At 38.5% G+C, this 15,726-nt stretch overlaps 2 protein-coding genes across 2 annotated transcripts; both read right to left on the reverse strand.

Moving 5' to 3' along the window:
* Positions 1–6: 6 nt before the first annotated feature.
* Positions 7–12,761, reverse strand: LOC148816901 (uncharacterized). The gene is made up of 3 exons (XM_088939356.1): positions 12,439–12,761; positions 11,379–11,841; positions 7–622 (listed from the first exon to the last, which is right to left on the reverse strand). The coding sequence occupies exons 2-3, from the start codon at positions 11,814–11,816 to the stop codon at positions 155–157; spliced, it is 906 nt and encodes a 301-aa protein (XP_088795482.1). The 5' UTR covers positions 11,817–11,841; positions 12,439–12,761; the 3' UTR covers positions 7–154.
* On the reverse strand, positions 7,895–10,231 carry LOC148816902 (uncharacterized). Its single transcript, XM_088939353.1, has 2 exons — positions 10,171–10,231; positions 7,895–8,495 (listed from the first exon to the last, which is right to left on the reverse strand). The coding sequence occupies exon 2, from the start codon at positions 8,484–8,486 to the stop codon at positions 7,992–7,994; it is 495 nt and encodes a 164-aa protein (XP_088795479.1). The 5' UTR covers positions 8,487–8,495; positions 10,171–10,231; the 3' UTR covers positions 7,895–7,991.
* Positions 12,762–15,726: the final 2,965 nt, after the last annotated feature.

A 15,726-nucleotide genomic window follows, 5' to 3' on the forward strand; every position in this document is an offset into this window, starting at 1 on the left:
GGATCACCTGTCAATTTAATTTATTATCCAGCTTAAGGAAACAAAGTTTGTCTTATAAGTGATCAAGAAATATACCCAAACACCAATGAGCTAGAAGAGGCAGTTGCATGGCCTCTCTACTTTATTAAAATCGGAACAGAAGCATTTTGAAGGTTTAATATGATTCTTCATCGTCTTGGAAAGAGGGAAGAGGTGGCAGCCTGCTGGGTTTGATGACCTCCATGACCTTGATCCTCCTGGGATCCCAGACGCAGTCCTCCTCCAGTCCGCTCTTCACCATCCCGCAGCGTGGGGGGACCCAGGCCGTGTCGTAGCCGTGCTCGTGCCAGGTCTTCTGCTGGGGGTGCCCCTGCCTGTTGATCATCTTCACCTTCCCGACATCGACCTTCAGCTTCAGGACCCTCCTCTGGTGCTCGGGCACCTCGATGGGGTACCTGCTGGCCTTCTGCAGGTCCCGGCTGACGTACACCCCGGGCCCCAGCATGCCGTCCTCGGATGGACAAAATCCATTCCTCTTGATGGGCTCGACTGCCTCCTTCGTGGTGCCGTGGTACATGATGTAGACGTTTCCGCTGGCGGGCTCTGAGAAGCTGTCCAAGGTGTACAGCTCGATCTTCGGCCCCTTCCTTCTAGCTCGTCCCATCCTGACGGCACTCGCGCCTCTGTATGGGCTGCAAAAGGAAGTGCAGATCTGAGTCATTTCTGTTCCAGCTGAGGTCATGAATCATGCCTTTGACTGCCAGCGTGTTTGCTGGTGAAACTGGGTGTGTATTTCCTAACATGCTGTTTAATCTAGAGGCTGATTCCTACATTAAGCTGACTCCTCTTTTACAGTAGTCATCACTGAATTTAATCACTTAAACAATATTGTTTTCTCAGATGTATTCTGTTACAGCTGTCACGTTTATTTTAACTTCGACTTGCTGTTTTGTGATAAAGACACACGTGTATACAGTACATATCAGCACATCGAAGTTAAAATAAACGTGATGGAGAGAGAGGCACCATACTGGGATAAAAAGCCAGGAGCTCAAAGAAGCAGCATGTCAGGATGGACAAAGCAGAGGGGAGATGCAAATGCAGAATGATGAGGTGAAAGTCTATAAACGAACAGTGAGGTTTTGACAAGAAATTAGTCCATCCATCATTGGTTAATGCTAGGGGAAAGTATGATCTTAATTTAAGGATAATTTTGACTTCTGATGTCTTGATGAAATAAGAGACCTACAGAGCCTGTAAAAGGATGCAGCCACCATCAACACAAGGCATGTTTAGCCGGAACAGAAGCTACTGCATTTATATATATAATGATCCAACAGGTCCTTTCAAGTTCACCCAGAGACCATCACATTGATATAGCAATCTCATTGGTTGATCAAGATGGCGCCCTACCATTTTCATTGACAAAACAGGACGAAGGTTGTCCACCTCATCAGAGAATCAAAGAGCTCAACTGCTTGTGCCTGCTGAGTTAGACTTTAAGCAAAGCAGAAGCAGAAGTCTGTTTATATGGTTCTGCATTGTGACATTATGAAAACCCAGAGTACGTCTATAATCAATTAGAGTCCCATACTTCATAGCAACTGCTCTCTTTTTAAAAGACACCAGAGCCCTGAAACGTGTTCTCTGTGAGATGCATATTGATGTGCGCCTCAGTGTAGCCACTGAGCTTTCTAATCAGCCCTCAGTCGAGAGAAGTGACGTGGTGATACAGCCTGCCCCCTAGGGAAAGGGAGCTGTGGATAGGAGCAGAGTTGTATCAAAGATGCCCAATTAAAGCAAGGAAATTGGGAGATGAATGGCTAGTAGAGGGGACCAGGAGTTGAGGTTCAGCTGTCAGACCTCTCTGACTCCCTCTGACAATGCAGCCAAATCACCATCTCCGTAGAGGCCACCTCTCACAGAGCAGTCAGCCCTGGAACTCCTTTCTTTCCATGTCAGTGAAGGACTTACATTTTCAAAGGGACAGTGTTCTATGTCTGTGGAAGAAAATATTTTCTTTGTGTGGTACACACTCGAAAAAGGGAAACCTCTATGTTGTATTTTGATGGCTTTATAAATATTTGGAAGGAATAATCCCAGTGTTTTGTGTTACATCTGTTGGTGTTTGTAAATCAGTAGATGTTTGTTGTTTTAAGGTGTTACCAGTCCTTTTACTCAGGGACACTGTGCCAGACCAAGACCATGCTTGACTAGCGTGAAAATAGGTTAAAAATTATGTTTGTGTTAGTCCAGCAATGAAAACATTTAGGGTGTGTAATCCTCAATATTTCCTCAGCAAACAAAATCTGTTTCTATTTAGGCGGCTTTTAAAAACAAACTTAATTTTGTACTCAAAACCAGAATGCTCAAACTGGAGACTTCCAAGTGTGAAAAAGGTTACAGTACAGTGCTGTATATGGCAGCAAATACTAAATAGAAATAAAATGTTGTGTTGATTGGATCAGTATCCCGATCTGTGAACTCAGTGTTTGGTGGAAGCACATTTGGGAGCAATCGCAGCTTATACAAGTTTTTTGGGGGTAAGTCTCTACCAAGGTTGCACACCAGTTTGGTGCAATTTCTATGTGTTCATCTTGGCAGATTTGCTCAGGTGCTCTTAAGGAACTTGGGATCACTTAAGGCCAGCAGTTTTCAGGTCTTTCCACAGATTCTCAAGTCAGGTCTTTGACTGGGCCCATTCACAAGTACATTCATTTTCTTATTCCTAACTCTCCAGTGTTGGGTCTTGTGCCTATGATCATTGTCCTGCTGAAAACAATTTTTTTTGTCCCAATTTTAGGTCTGGAGCAGGTCTTCCTCTGAGATTTGCCAGTATTTTGCTCTGTCTACATTCCCAGCAATCTTGACAGGTTTCTCAGCCCCAGCTGATGAGAAGCAGAACTCCAACACAATGCTGCCACCAGCATGCTTGTCAGTAGGGATGGTGTTGACTGACTGATGTACTATGTTGCATTCACAACAGATGTAACACTTTCCATTCTGACCAAAAAATTCCGAATTCTGTCCTGTTTCTCCATAAAACCTTTTGCCACATGTTTGCAGTATTACTTGCAGTAGGCGCTTTGTTGTAAATGGCCACTGGATCTGTTCAGATCAGATCTGATCTCTGTCAGATCAGAGGATGGGTTTTCCATTTGACCATCCAGGCCAGCTCAGTGGAGTGACAGGGATATTGTTGACTCATAGCTGAACTCCAAGTCATAGTTCCACTCCTAACCAGTGGGGGGTCTGATACACTTTCCACTTTTTAATGATCAACTTCACTCTGCTCAGAGAGATATTCGGTGTTTTATTTTTTATTAACTTTCTATAACTTCATCTCTGAGTGGTTTTAAAAACTCCTTGGTCTTTATGGTTAAACTGTTGCTTGTAAATTCACCGTCTGACTGAGAGACTTTAATGAGGCAGTGTATTTTTTTAATGAAATGATATAAACCCCATTTATTTATCACAGAGGGCACTCAGCTAATTGCTAGTAGCTCGTTAAGACCAGAAAAGTGTCAGAGAAAAAAACAGGTAAGGATTTGAATGCTTACGTAATCATACTTTTTTTGTTTTTCTTTCCTATTAAAAATCAATTTATGTCTTTCCTTTTAAAGTTTGTGTACATGACAAGGCTACTTTCAGATGACTGCAAGCTTTAAAAGAAAGGATGTGAAAACTGTGAGAAGGAGCTGTGTGTGTTATACAGACATCCGTGTTATTTCTGGTGTATAATTTAAATGAAAATGTTTCTATATGAATGATGCTAGTTATTGAAGGCATTATAAAAAAGGATGTAAGCTAGGGAAAAAGTTAAAGCAGTCATCAGTTTTGAAGTCTGTACTGTATATAATCTTTTTTTATAATTCTCATTAAGAAAAAAGTTCTGTTAAAGCTAGATTTTTCTCATACTAAGGATTTTTTTAAATGGAAATGTCTGAATGGTTGTTTGGCGTCGTTATTTTACAGAAACAGTGCCCAGTCTTGCTGGCAGCCCAATCGATGTGTTTCTGAACGTCGGATACGTCCTGCTTCCTGTTTGTTTCTTAATTCGGTTATTATTAGCTCACCCTGCGAACCAACAGATGAACAGTGCATTTTTTAAAAGTTATTTTGCTGCTGTTAGCAGTACAGTAATTGCGGGAGAGAAGATCGCCCTGCAGAATAAAACAGGCTCGTCAGGATCCTAGACAGAAAGGGACGTGCCCTGATACAGGTTCAACTTACTCTTGGTATCTTAATCGCTCAGAGTCTTCTTTAGGAAACATAACTTATTACCTTTTTAGTACTCTTTTCTCCTAATGTGAATTTAAAAATGTATTCAAAAATGATATTGTTTGATTGTGGCTGCAGCTTCAATTACTAAATCCCCCCACCTGAAGCAGCAAGATTGTAGATTATTAGTTCTTAATTAATTCTGATATATGTAGATACATTGGTACTTACATATCAGAGCGGATAAAAGCCGGTTTGAGAACAGCCTCTTCTTTGCCGAGAGATGGTTGTTTGTTTCCTTTCAGTTCTGTAACTCAGTTAATGGTGGGCGGATCCTGTAGATTGCCCTGAAGGCTCTTTATTTAAGATTAGAGACTTCACATCGGTAGAGAGGGGCACTTCTTTGCCACGGGACTCAGTGAAGGCAGTCAGAAACGAAACAGCAGCATGTATATGGCTGTTCTTTCACACATACTGTATCAGAGTTTCTCTGCACATATGAAAAGGCTCTTTCTGAGTGTAATGAAATCATTAACAGCAATGTATTTTAAGAGCAAGGTATGTTGGCCCCTAAGCTGACTGCCGCCAACGATTCTGGCGTCTGGAACCGTGCTCAGCAGTGAATGATTTTCGTACCTTTTTCTGACTTGTTGTTGCATTGGAGCATTGCTTTTAAAGGACTGTTTTCAGGTTTTTTTTCTCCTCCTCAGTTGCAAACCTTGTTTCAAATAACGGGTGTGCCTCAAAAAAATCCCACTGCCACCTCATTAGAAAAAGTAGAACCATTTGTTGAATAGATTCCCGTTCTAAAAATTAAAAAAAATAATATTGAAAAAAGTGTACTGTAGGATTGTCAGTACATACTGTACAGTGCCTAGAAAAAGTATTCACCCCCTTCCAATGATGCCACAGTTTGTTGAATTAAAAGTGATGGACAGTACAGTTAATATTTTTACACAAAATATGAAACTCCAACTAAGTGCATTTATGGCTGAAATCTCACTGTATTTCATATATAATTACTAAATTATAAATGTATGAAATGAAAACAAACATGAAAATGATATGTTCAAATTTGAGGTTTTTTTCAGTTTTTTTGTTAATATTACAAGTGGATTGGGGAAAATGAGATTTTTTTTTCTTGCTGTAAGTTAAAGGTTTTTATAAAAACATAGTACCAATGTCTTTTTGTTGTGCTAGTTAAATTTCATTAGAGCCTTTTAAGACATTAATTCATGAAGCAGTCTATCATTAAACTTCCAATCCACAATTTGGTTTTCAAGGGGTATTTTGGTAATGTATCCAAATATTTCACATATACAGTATCATTGACTTGATTCCAGTGCTTAAGAAAAACCAGTTGTGGTAGGCTTCTGCATTTGTGACCTTTCCTGATTTGTAAAGAAAACCCCCTTCCCCCTGTAGTAACTCTGTTGGCCTTGGCGAATTTGGTTCTCCAACATTTTTCTGTTTTTTAAGTACTCTGATTAGAAGCTGGCAGAGAAGAACTACATATGTTGCCTTTGTCGCCTCTCATCCAATTTAAATACAAATTTAAATCCAGTTTCTATGGATCAACACTTTCCTGTGAGTTATTGTTGAACTGGCAGGGAGGAATTATTTAATACTGATAAAAGTTAGTGTTATTTAAATTTCCGCTCCACGCAGAAATGTGCCACAGTGTTGTTTTGAAAAATTGTGGTGTCAAGAGAAGAGCTGGTGACTCATCTAACGGAAAACCACTGCACTGGCATGCTCAATTGTGTTCATACCAGTTGTTCAGTCAGATCTTTAGAATGGAAATTCCCTATATGCTGACATGAGCGGAAGCAGACCAGACTATTAGGGAGAAATTTTATGAATGTGTGTCCAGCGACTGTGCCAGCTGTGAAGAGGTTCCAGTTAACAGCTAAAGAGCTAAAGAGACTTGAGAAACAGTCCCATCCTTCAGCAGTTAATCTGACAGTTGTTTCTAGGGCGCACATCAATCGTATCTGTGTCAAAATACCACACTTGCGTAGTCAATAACAGTATTTTCAATAGTTCAGAGCAGAGGGTATTTGGTGAAGCTCGCCTCGGTGAGGTATGGCAGGCCCCCTCAATATTGCCCGGACTGAACTAGGGAGCTCCTGCAAGGGTAGAGAGGCGAGGCTTGTCCCCAGTGCTAGATATACTCGAGATATGCTGTGTACGCACATATATTTAATGTGGAGGTGGGGGAGATAAGGATCTAACCTTCCTCCTAAACTTCGGTTCCAAACTCCTTTGTTTTCTATTCTGATGTTCAGTTATTTCTATTCAGCAGCTCTGTTTAACTGAAGAGCGAAAGAGATACAGTCAACATCATCAAGTCCCATGATGCCTGTGGTGCAAATGTACCACAAAGAGTGAGAACCAGAAAGGAGCAGCGGGGATTCTGTGTTTCGGCACAGATAACTTTTCTTAACTTGAACCATCCCAGTATCCCAGCTGCAGTCTTTTTCCAAACCGTGTTTGACTGTCCCTCAATTCAGGCTGTCATAACAGTGGTTGTGTCAGGTCTGTCCTCCACATTCACCTTCAGCACAGTAGCTGCTGGCCTTCAGAAGGTCCCACCTGACCTGACTGTATTTGAAGAGGCATCATTTTCTTGCCTTACTGGTAAAAGTAATCATGTTTTGTGAACAAAAGACATGCTGTCTAACTTTTATAATTAAAACAAATGGTCTGATAATACTAAAAATATCTTGACAGAGATATAAAGCTGAAAACACTATTCCCTTCCCTAAACACATCACACCATATTCGAGTTTGCAAGGAAAGGATTTATTCATTTGAAAATTTAAAATTCGCTCCAGACGTAAATGTAAATGAGTGAATATTTTTAAGACTTGCTTAGTGTGAGGTTTTTACAGAGGATTTCTGCAGCTTGGATATGGGTAGACTGCTTGCTTTCGGGCTGAGAAGTGAGCGATGTTCTGCACTCGAGAGTGAAGATGGCCCTAAAACAGAAAGCTCCTTTCTGGGGCTCAGTGCTTGTGTTCTTGAACAGAAGGGACAAGATCGTTAAAAGACAGTAACTCTTGGAGACTGCAGGCCTTTAAAATGCACAAATGACTGGAGAGATGTTCCTTGCAAGAGATATAGGCATGTTTGATTGGTCTGTGGTCTGTGGTTTAGCTTTATACATGAAAAGTTCAATATGCTGAAATCAAATTGCACAGCCTTTTCCTTGCAAAAAGGCACTGTATCAGGACATCGTATTTCAACTGTGTGTTTCTGGAATATGAATACTTTTGTGTTGGTATTTTTAAACTCTGGTTTTATCAATTGTATTATAAAACCTACTGTGTTTATACTTATAACTTACCGTTCAAAGAACCATAATAATATTTTGTCATATCTCCTTGGGTGTAAGGTCATTAAAAGTCAAACAGCCCTGATAATATAATGGAGAGCTCTTTAATGTTTTTGATTGACATCCCTAACGGGGAAGAAGATGTGTCCATATGTCCATTTTACAATGCAGGGTGTTGATTTAAAAGAGAAAAACGAAAATAAAAAATGTAATATAAAAACAGTAACTTCTACTGACTACCTTGTGAAGCTCAACATTTTTATTAAAAGTCTTAGGTTTTCAGCTGGTTTTTACATACTAAAATAAAAATTTAAAAAGAATTGTTTATGAATATATGTAAGCAATACACACAAAGCATTTTTTTTTCCATTTATCTTTATTTTTCCTTGAGTTTAACAGGGAAAATGACCAAAATTTCACACACATTTTGCAATGTGTTCAGAAGATTTCCCTGTCAATAAAAAAAATTACGGGCTGCGTGACCTGGCGGATTACAGGCTGGATAAGGTACACAGGGATGAATCTGGGAGATCACTGTGATCCTCCTGGGATCCCAGACGCAGTCCTCCTCCAGTCCGCTCTTCACCATCCCGCAGTGTGGGGGGACCCAGGCGGTGTCGTAGCCGTGCTCGTGCCAGCTCTTCTGCAGGGGGTGCCCCTGCCTGTCGATCCTCTTCACCTTCCCAACATTGACCTTCAGCTTCAGGACCACGCGCTGCTGCTCGGGCACCTCGATGGGGTACCTGCTGGCCTTCTGCAGGTCCCGGCTGACGTACACCCCGCACCCCAGCATGCCATCCTCGGACTGTGTGAAACCGTACCTCACGATTTCCCTGGCAGCTGCTGGCGTGGTGCCATGGTACATGGTGTAGGTTTTGCCATCCTCAGGCTCGGTGTAGCTCTGCAGGCAGGGCGCAGAAGTAGGGTGGAAGTCGTCTTCTGCCCACATGTCTCAGGGCTGACAGCAGTGGAGATGATAAAGACCAGAGACATTACACACCAGTTTGACTTTAACAGAGTTTTTTTTTTCAAAGAGTGTACTTCTTAAAACCAGTAAACAAAACCACTTCATTCCCACTGCCTACTGCCTACCTTAAGGTGGTTAGCAAAGGCAGCTACATGAATGAATAAAATGGAACTGGAAGCAAAATTCGTAATAAATTGACATTTTTAATTCCCAATGTAATAGATCTCTGATAAATGTTAAGACCTCCTCGTTTTCACCTGATTTGTCTTTAAATGCCTATAAACAAATAATCGCAGTATTTAAATTTGTTCTTAAACTCCTAAAAATATTAACTTTCAAATTGTTTAAAAATAATATTATGGGAATATTTCTTATAAATACATTTAACTATTATTTTTTTAAATTCAAAAATGCATCTGACCTCTTCACGATCATACCTTCAAAACTTTGAGGCTGTACTAAGTGGAGGCTTTTTAGTAGACCAAATATTAAGTTTCATTTCCCAGGAAAGAGTGTTAGAATGAAAACGGATTTCATTGCTTGTTAAAAGAGTAACTTCTCTGTGGTTTTTTTTTAGTATGTCAATGTCAGTGTGCCTTAACGTCTTTGCTTTGCTTTCAGGCTTTAAAATGATATCATACAGATTGTGTAAGTTAAAACAAATAGGTAAGAATGTAATTTAACTAATTAAGAAAGCATAAAAAACACGCTCTCCTTGTTTAAGGAACAGTGTTTATGGCATTTTCCCTCTCCTGTCAGACAGAATATCAGTAACATTCAATTGTAATTTAAACATGTCACTTGCTTTTATTATCTTATCGAAAAGCTGTCTGAATATATCTCAATGGGCATACTGCATTTATATAAATCACTTGTCTCCATCAAAACCACTTTAATGATAAAGAAAAGAAGGCTTTATAAGCTGTCTGAAGAATTTGAAAAAAGCTACATCTCCTTGAGAAAAACATAGCCACCTTTTTGTCTAATAACTTTATCAAGAACTTTGGACTTTTTCAACAATGATTTACTTTCATTTTCACTCAATACTGTTAGGAGCTGTTGTGTCTTACTAGAATTTAAATGTATGTGTTTATTAAATGTTTATTATGTGTTTATTAAATTTATGTGTCTAGAATTTACTCTACCAATAAATTAATAACCTAATTTAATTTTGTACAAAAAGGCAGGAATGGTTAATTTAACCTCTATCTTGGTAAAAAGTACAATACATTTTGGTTGTGAGAAAATGGCCATCTCTAACTGAGGCACATGATCTGAAAATCATAAACTAGCCTTCATAATATTTTTTTTTCCACGAACGCCATATTCTGTGCCGGCATTTTGGAATGAAAGGGTTGATTAATTTCCTTCCTTTGAAAATCCAGCTTACTCTAATAAAGTCTTAAAAAATGCATAGCACACCAATGTAAAACAAGCTAATATCTGCAAATATAAGCTTTTCCCTCAATCAAAGTTTATTGAACTCTAAACTACTAATTGATAGTGCTACTAAGGATGTGTGTTCATTACTCTTTGATGAGATAACACTGCCAAAAACTGTTTTAACATACAGTGTCGAGCATCAGAAATGAATGATATTGTTGGATATGGAAGGTGTTAATACTCGGGCTGGTGACTGTAAAACAATTTAATATAAAAACCCTACCTGCTCCAAGTTTACAGCAACTTCTGGCAGCTGGGAGAGTCCAACCTATTTGTAGATTAAACTTGAAGTTTCTTTTTCCATTATATAAGCACATATCTCATTTGAATATTTTTGCATGATGTTCTTCCTGTACTAAGTTCCTGTAGTTTTCTTTCCAAATACAGCAACACAATTGTAAGAGAATAATGTGTTTTGGCTAGTGTCCACATTGAAATTACAAAATGTTAAATGTGTGTCCCAAAAAAGAACAAGTATTTTAAAATGCAAACTTGTGAATGTATTACAGTGGAAAGACACTGACATGAATTAAACTGATAATACACTAATAATAATATAATACATTAATAACTGATATTCAGCCATATCCATTTAAAGCTTGTCATACATTTGAGAGACTTTTACTATTTAAAAAAACTGTCAGATAAACAATGTTTAAAGTACTTGTGTTCATTGTAAACTGGGACTAATAACCACAGTTCTTAAAACAAATACTTGGTTTGAGTCAAGAAATTAAACTTAAATTGTTTTACTTTTTTAACTGATGCTGCCTATAAAGCATAAAAGTTTAGAAAAAAATAATTTAATCTTATTTTTCTTAGTTTAGAGGCTTCTGAACATAAGTTGCTTATTCTTTGTATGAGCTGGGCACTGAGCTGTGACCAGTCAACGTCTGTTTTTGATTTATTAAGGTTAACGGGAATAACTGGAATATACATTTTTGAAAATTATTAAATGAATTTCTGTCTCAAATATTAATGGAAATAATTGAAAGATTAACATTACTTACTGTACTATGGAACTGGGGTTGCCACTAAACAGCCTTTCTCTAAAATTAGAGAACCTCTAGTTAGATTGCTGTTTCTAATAGAGGTGGTTTCAAAGGAACCTGGAATGGAGATTGTGAAGATACATTAGGACCCTTTAGGACAAAATACAAATTAACTATATTTTTCCCGTATTGTTTACGGGAAAAGATGAATTTTTTGAAAAAAATTACTTGTTATGAAATTTTAAAAAAATTGTTTATGAATATATGTAAGCAATACACACAAAGCATTTTTTTCCATTTATCTTTATTTTTCCTTGAGTTTAACAGGGAAAATGACCAAAATTTCACACACATTTTGCAATGTGTTCAGAAGATTTCCCTGTCAATAAAAAAAATTACGGGCTGCGGGACCTGGCGGATTACAGGCTGGATAAGGTACACAGGGATGAATCTGGGAGATCACTGTGATCCTCCTGGGATCCCAGACGCAGTCCTCCTCCAGTCCGCTCTTCACCATCCCGCAGTGTGGGGGGACCCAGGCCGTGTCGTAGCCGTGCTCGTGCCAGCTCTTCTGCAGGGGGTGCCCCTGCCTGTCGATCCTCTTCACCTTCCCAACATTGACCTTCAGCTTCAGGACCACGCGCTGCTGCTCGGGCACCTTGATGGGGTACCTGCTGGCCTTCTGCAGGTCCCGGCTGACGTACACCCCGGGCCCCAGCATGCCATCCTCGGACTGTGTGAAACCAGACCTCTTGATTTTCCCAGCAGCTGCTGGCGTGGTGCCATGGTACATGGTGTAGGTTTTGCCATCCTCAGGCTCGGTGTAGCTCTGCAGGCAAGGTGCAGAAGTAGGGTGGAAGTCGTCTTCTGCCCACATGTCTCAGGGCTGACAGCAATGAAGGCTGGAAAAGAAGATGTTCATGACCAGACACATTAGATGCATGTTTTCCTCGAACAAAGTTTTATTTAAGAATTATCTTCTGAAATGAATGAGCAGTGCACCCTCTCCACACCCACAAAACTGCTAAAGAAAATGTTAACAAACAGAAGGGGCTACTGTTAATAAAATAGAAGAAGCCATTAAAAATCCTAAATTGAAATAAATTGCTGCAAATGCAAAATTCCAGAAAAACATTCTTAATCATATTCATTACCTATTTACACCTGACTTGCCAATAAACAGTTTAGTCCATTTTTAACATATGATCACATTAAAACTTGTTCAGAAAGTCTTGATATATAATATTCGTGGGTCAAGGCTCCACAGCCAAAACATGTTTCTGTTCTTGTCTTTTCAGATGGAATAAACCTGTACTTTTTCCTCTGCAGCCCACATATGCAGACGCAGCTCCCTACTTGAACTACTTCAGTATATATATATATAAACGCATGAATATTAGATATCAATAGATGTTAATTAATATCTAATAGATGTTATTTTATATTTATATATATACTTTAAACTATCATCATTTGAAATTCAGTGAAAAATTACTTACCTCTAGATGAAAAGACCATCAAATGTTTGAGGCAGAAGTCAGTGGAGTCATCTTAAATAGTCCAACAGTTAAGTTTCATTTTCCAAGAAAGGGTGCTTAAATTAAATACCTCTCCACAAAAAATATTCCAAATATTTGCCCATGAAGAATGTTAAAGTTACCTTAAATTTCTATATTTTGCTTTCAGATATTTACAATTAGAAACATAAAGATGTTATTTAGCTACTTAAGAAAACATTAAAGAACACCTCTCTTGTTGTTTAAGGAGCAGTATTTAAGGCATTGTCACTCTGCTGTAATGCAGAGAATTACACTGTTTTTTGTTCATTAGAAAAAAATGTCTCAAAGTTTCTGTTGGACATATGGTATTAATATATAAAACTCCTGTCCTCAAAACCAATCGAGGGATAAAGAAAAGCAGGTTTTTTAAAGTGTATGTGAGTATGAAAAATGCCACATTTCATTGAGAAAAAAGAACACACTCATCTTTTATCTCCAATAACCTTCTCAAGAACTTTGTGCTTTTTGATAATGGCTTTTACATGTTTTCCTTCCTCTGCTTAGATTTAACTTTTATTTCCAAATATAATAACACAATGTGAGAGAGAATAATATGATGTTGTTTAGGTATCCAATTAAACCTTAACATACATTTGAAAGATTTTAAGTACAGTATTTTAAAAACCTTTGTCAGGTTAATAATGTTTAATGTAGATGGATTTACTTTAAATGGTGATAAGATATATACTGTACTTATAAATTAAAATAACCACCCCCACAAAAAAAACTTTGTGTCAGTCAAGAAATGAAACTGAAACCATTTTACTTTATAAACGGATACTGCTAACTGTGCCCAAAGATTTGGACTAAATTAAGTTAAAACAAGATTATAAACATTGGCTTTCAAAATAACAAAAACAAATAAAAAAATACAATTACAGTTTATTCGATCTCATCCATGACATCCATGATTTCCAAATGTCTGGGTATTTCGTTATTAATAGAGAAAACAAATTCTGTTCTTCATTAAAGCAGTATCTATTTTATCCTTATTGAATAATTAAAACATTTTTATCATCAATTTATTATATTGTTATATAGAGCCTTTCCATATATAGCCTTTTCAAGAAACTTTACATACATTGTACAGTAAAAACAAGTATAGTATACAGAATATATAATAAAACCAGATATCATGTTAAAAATGAAGAGAAAGAAATAGATGAAGAAGTAAAGGCTGCCGAAAATGATAAGCTTTAAGGAAAAAGTGTAAAAAGTGCTACACTACATAGTACACAACACCTAATGGCACAGTTACAGTATAAAGTAGCATATCAAGTAGTTCAGGTGGGGAGCTGCGTCAGCATGCGTAGTCTGCAAAGGAACAAGTAACAGGTTTATCCCATGCTGGTGTTTTCTCTCTTCTCTTTTCAGCATGGAATAAACCTATTACTTGTTCCATATCATATAAATTACATTCAACCTGATATAAGTGAAGAATCGTTTTTTATCAAATAAAACCTTATTGAACAAGATGAGTCAGCTGAGAGCAAATTTTCATTTACAATGCCAAGCTGGAGAGTCTTCCTTAATACTGCAATCGGAGTGCAGCTTCCTCCCCAGGAGTACAATAGTAGCGTGCCTCCAATCCAGAGTGATTCATCCTGTTGTACAGATTATATCACCAAGGCCCACACTGTTGGAATCCCCATTAGAAAACCACACCCTTAGCTGTACTCTTGGTCACAGCAAAGAAATGAAACTGAAACTTTTCCACCAAAGCGAAATGAGTTTCTGAACGTGCAAAAACAATGTACAGTAAATGGAGTTAATTTATTCTTTGTCTAATATCATCAAAATCATCCTGGATCACAAGGACCTCTAAATAGTACAGTACTGTATACCGTCTGTGCTGTTCACTTGAGCTGACGATTCAAGACATTGCTTAGATTTATACACTTCCAATAGACACAGAAGACAGATACACAGACCAACAGTCTGACATACAGTAAAGTTAAACAGCTAAACAGAAAGATATTTTCATCTGGACACCAGATTTCCCTGATCATTTAGCATTGATTTTAGCAACCTGTACAACTTTGTACCTTGAACAGTGGAGTTAGCTGATCGCTATAAAAATATATTTATAGTTTTGCGTTTCTGATTAGGAATGATATTGTAGGTTATTAACGGTGTAAAGATAATCTCCAGGTTGAACTTGAACTTGAACTTTATTGCCATATGTAACCGGTGCTGGTACAATGGAATTCTTACTTACAGAAAGTCTCTCGATTGTAAAACAAGTGTAAAAAACAAAACAAAGTGCAGACAGTGCATCAAGACAATGTACAAACAAACAATAGACAATGTGCTAGTAAACATGTAGACAGTTTGAATGTAAACAATACAGACGTGTAAACAATGACTGGAGATGTGCAATAAATAAGAAATCATAATGAGGTAGATGGTGATGGTGTAGGTGTGGTCCGAGGGGCAGGGCTAAATATGTTCGCCAGTCGCCCTGCTTGTGGATAGAAGCTATTGAAGAATCTGGAGGTGAGTGTCCGTATGCTCTTGTATCTCTTGCCTGAGGGCAGTGGGGTGAAGAGCTCATGCCCGGGGTGGTGACTGTCCTCTGTGATGGCCAGAATTCTACCATGGCAGCAGTCCTCATAGAGCTGTTTAATCTCGGTGAGACCACAGCCGATGATCTTCTGGGCCATATTGACCATTCTCTGCAGTGCCTTTCTCTCTCTTGAGAAGAGGTGTTGCCATACCACACGGTGATCCTGTTGGTGAGGATGCTCTCGATGGTGCAGCGGTAGAAGTTCACCAACACATGTATTGGCATCCCCCATCGCTTGAGGCAGCTCAAGAAATAAAGGCGCTGCTGAGCCTTCTTCATGATAGAGTCAGTGTTCACAGTCCAGGTTAGATCTTTAGAGATGTGAATTCCCAAAAACCTAAAGCTGGTGACTGTTTCCACTTCCGTTCCATCAATACTGAGTGGGCTGTGAGTATGTGGCCTGTGTCTCCGAAAGTCCACTATTAGCTCTTTCGTTTTCTTTACGTTCAAGTCCAGGTTATTGCTATGACACCACCTAAGCAGCTGTACGACTTCATCCCTGTAAGTGGACTTGTAAGTGTCCTGTAAGTGGTTTTGTTCTATGTTTTAGACTTACATGCGAGTTCAAATAGAAAGATATTTTTATCTGTACACCAGATTTCCCTGATTGTTTAGCATTGATTTTAGCAACCTGTTCAACTCTGGGAGGAAACGCAACATTA

This window comes from Atractosteus spatula, chromosome 22, assembly GCF_055471065.1.
Source record: "Atractosteus spatula isolate fAtrSpa1 chromosome 22, fAtrSpa1.hap1, whole genome shotgun sequence".
Classification (NCBI taxonomy): domain Eukaryota; kingdom Metazoa; phylum Chordata; class Actinopteri; order Semionotiformes; family Lepisosteidae; genus Atractosteus; species Atractosteus spatula.

Coding starts and splice junctions, on each gene's coding strand:
- LOC148816902 (XM_088939353.1), bottom strand. CDS start 8,486: ATGTGGGCAGAAGACGACTTCCACCCTACTTCTGCGCCCTGCCTGCAG.
- LOC148816901 (XM_088939356.1), bottom strand. CDS start 11,816: ATGTGGGCAGAAGACGACTTCCACCCTACTTCTGCACCTTGCCTGCAG. Junction 623..11,378: donor TCTCCCAGATTCATCCCTGT/GTACCTTATCCA, acceptor GCTAGAAGGAAG/GGGCCGAAGATCGAGCTGTA.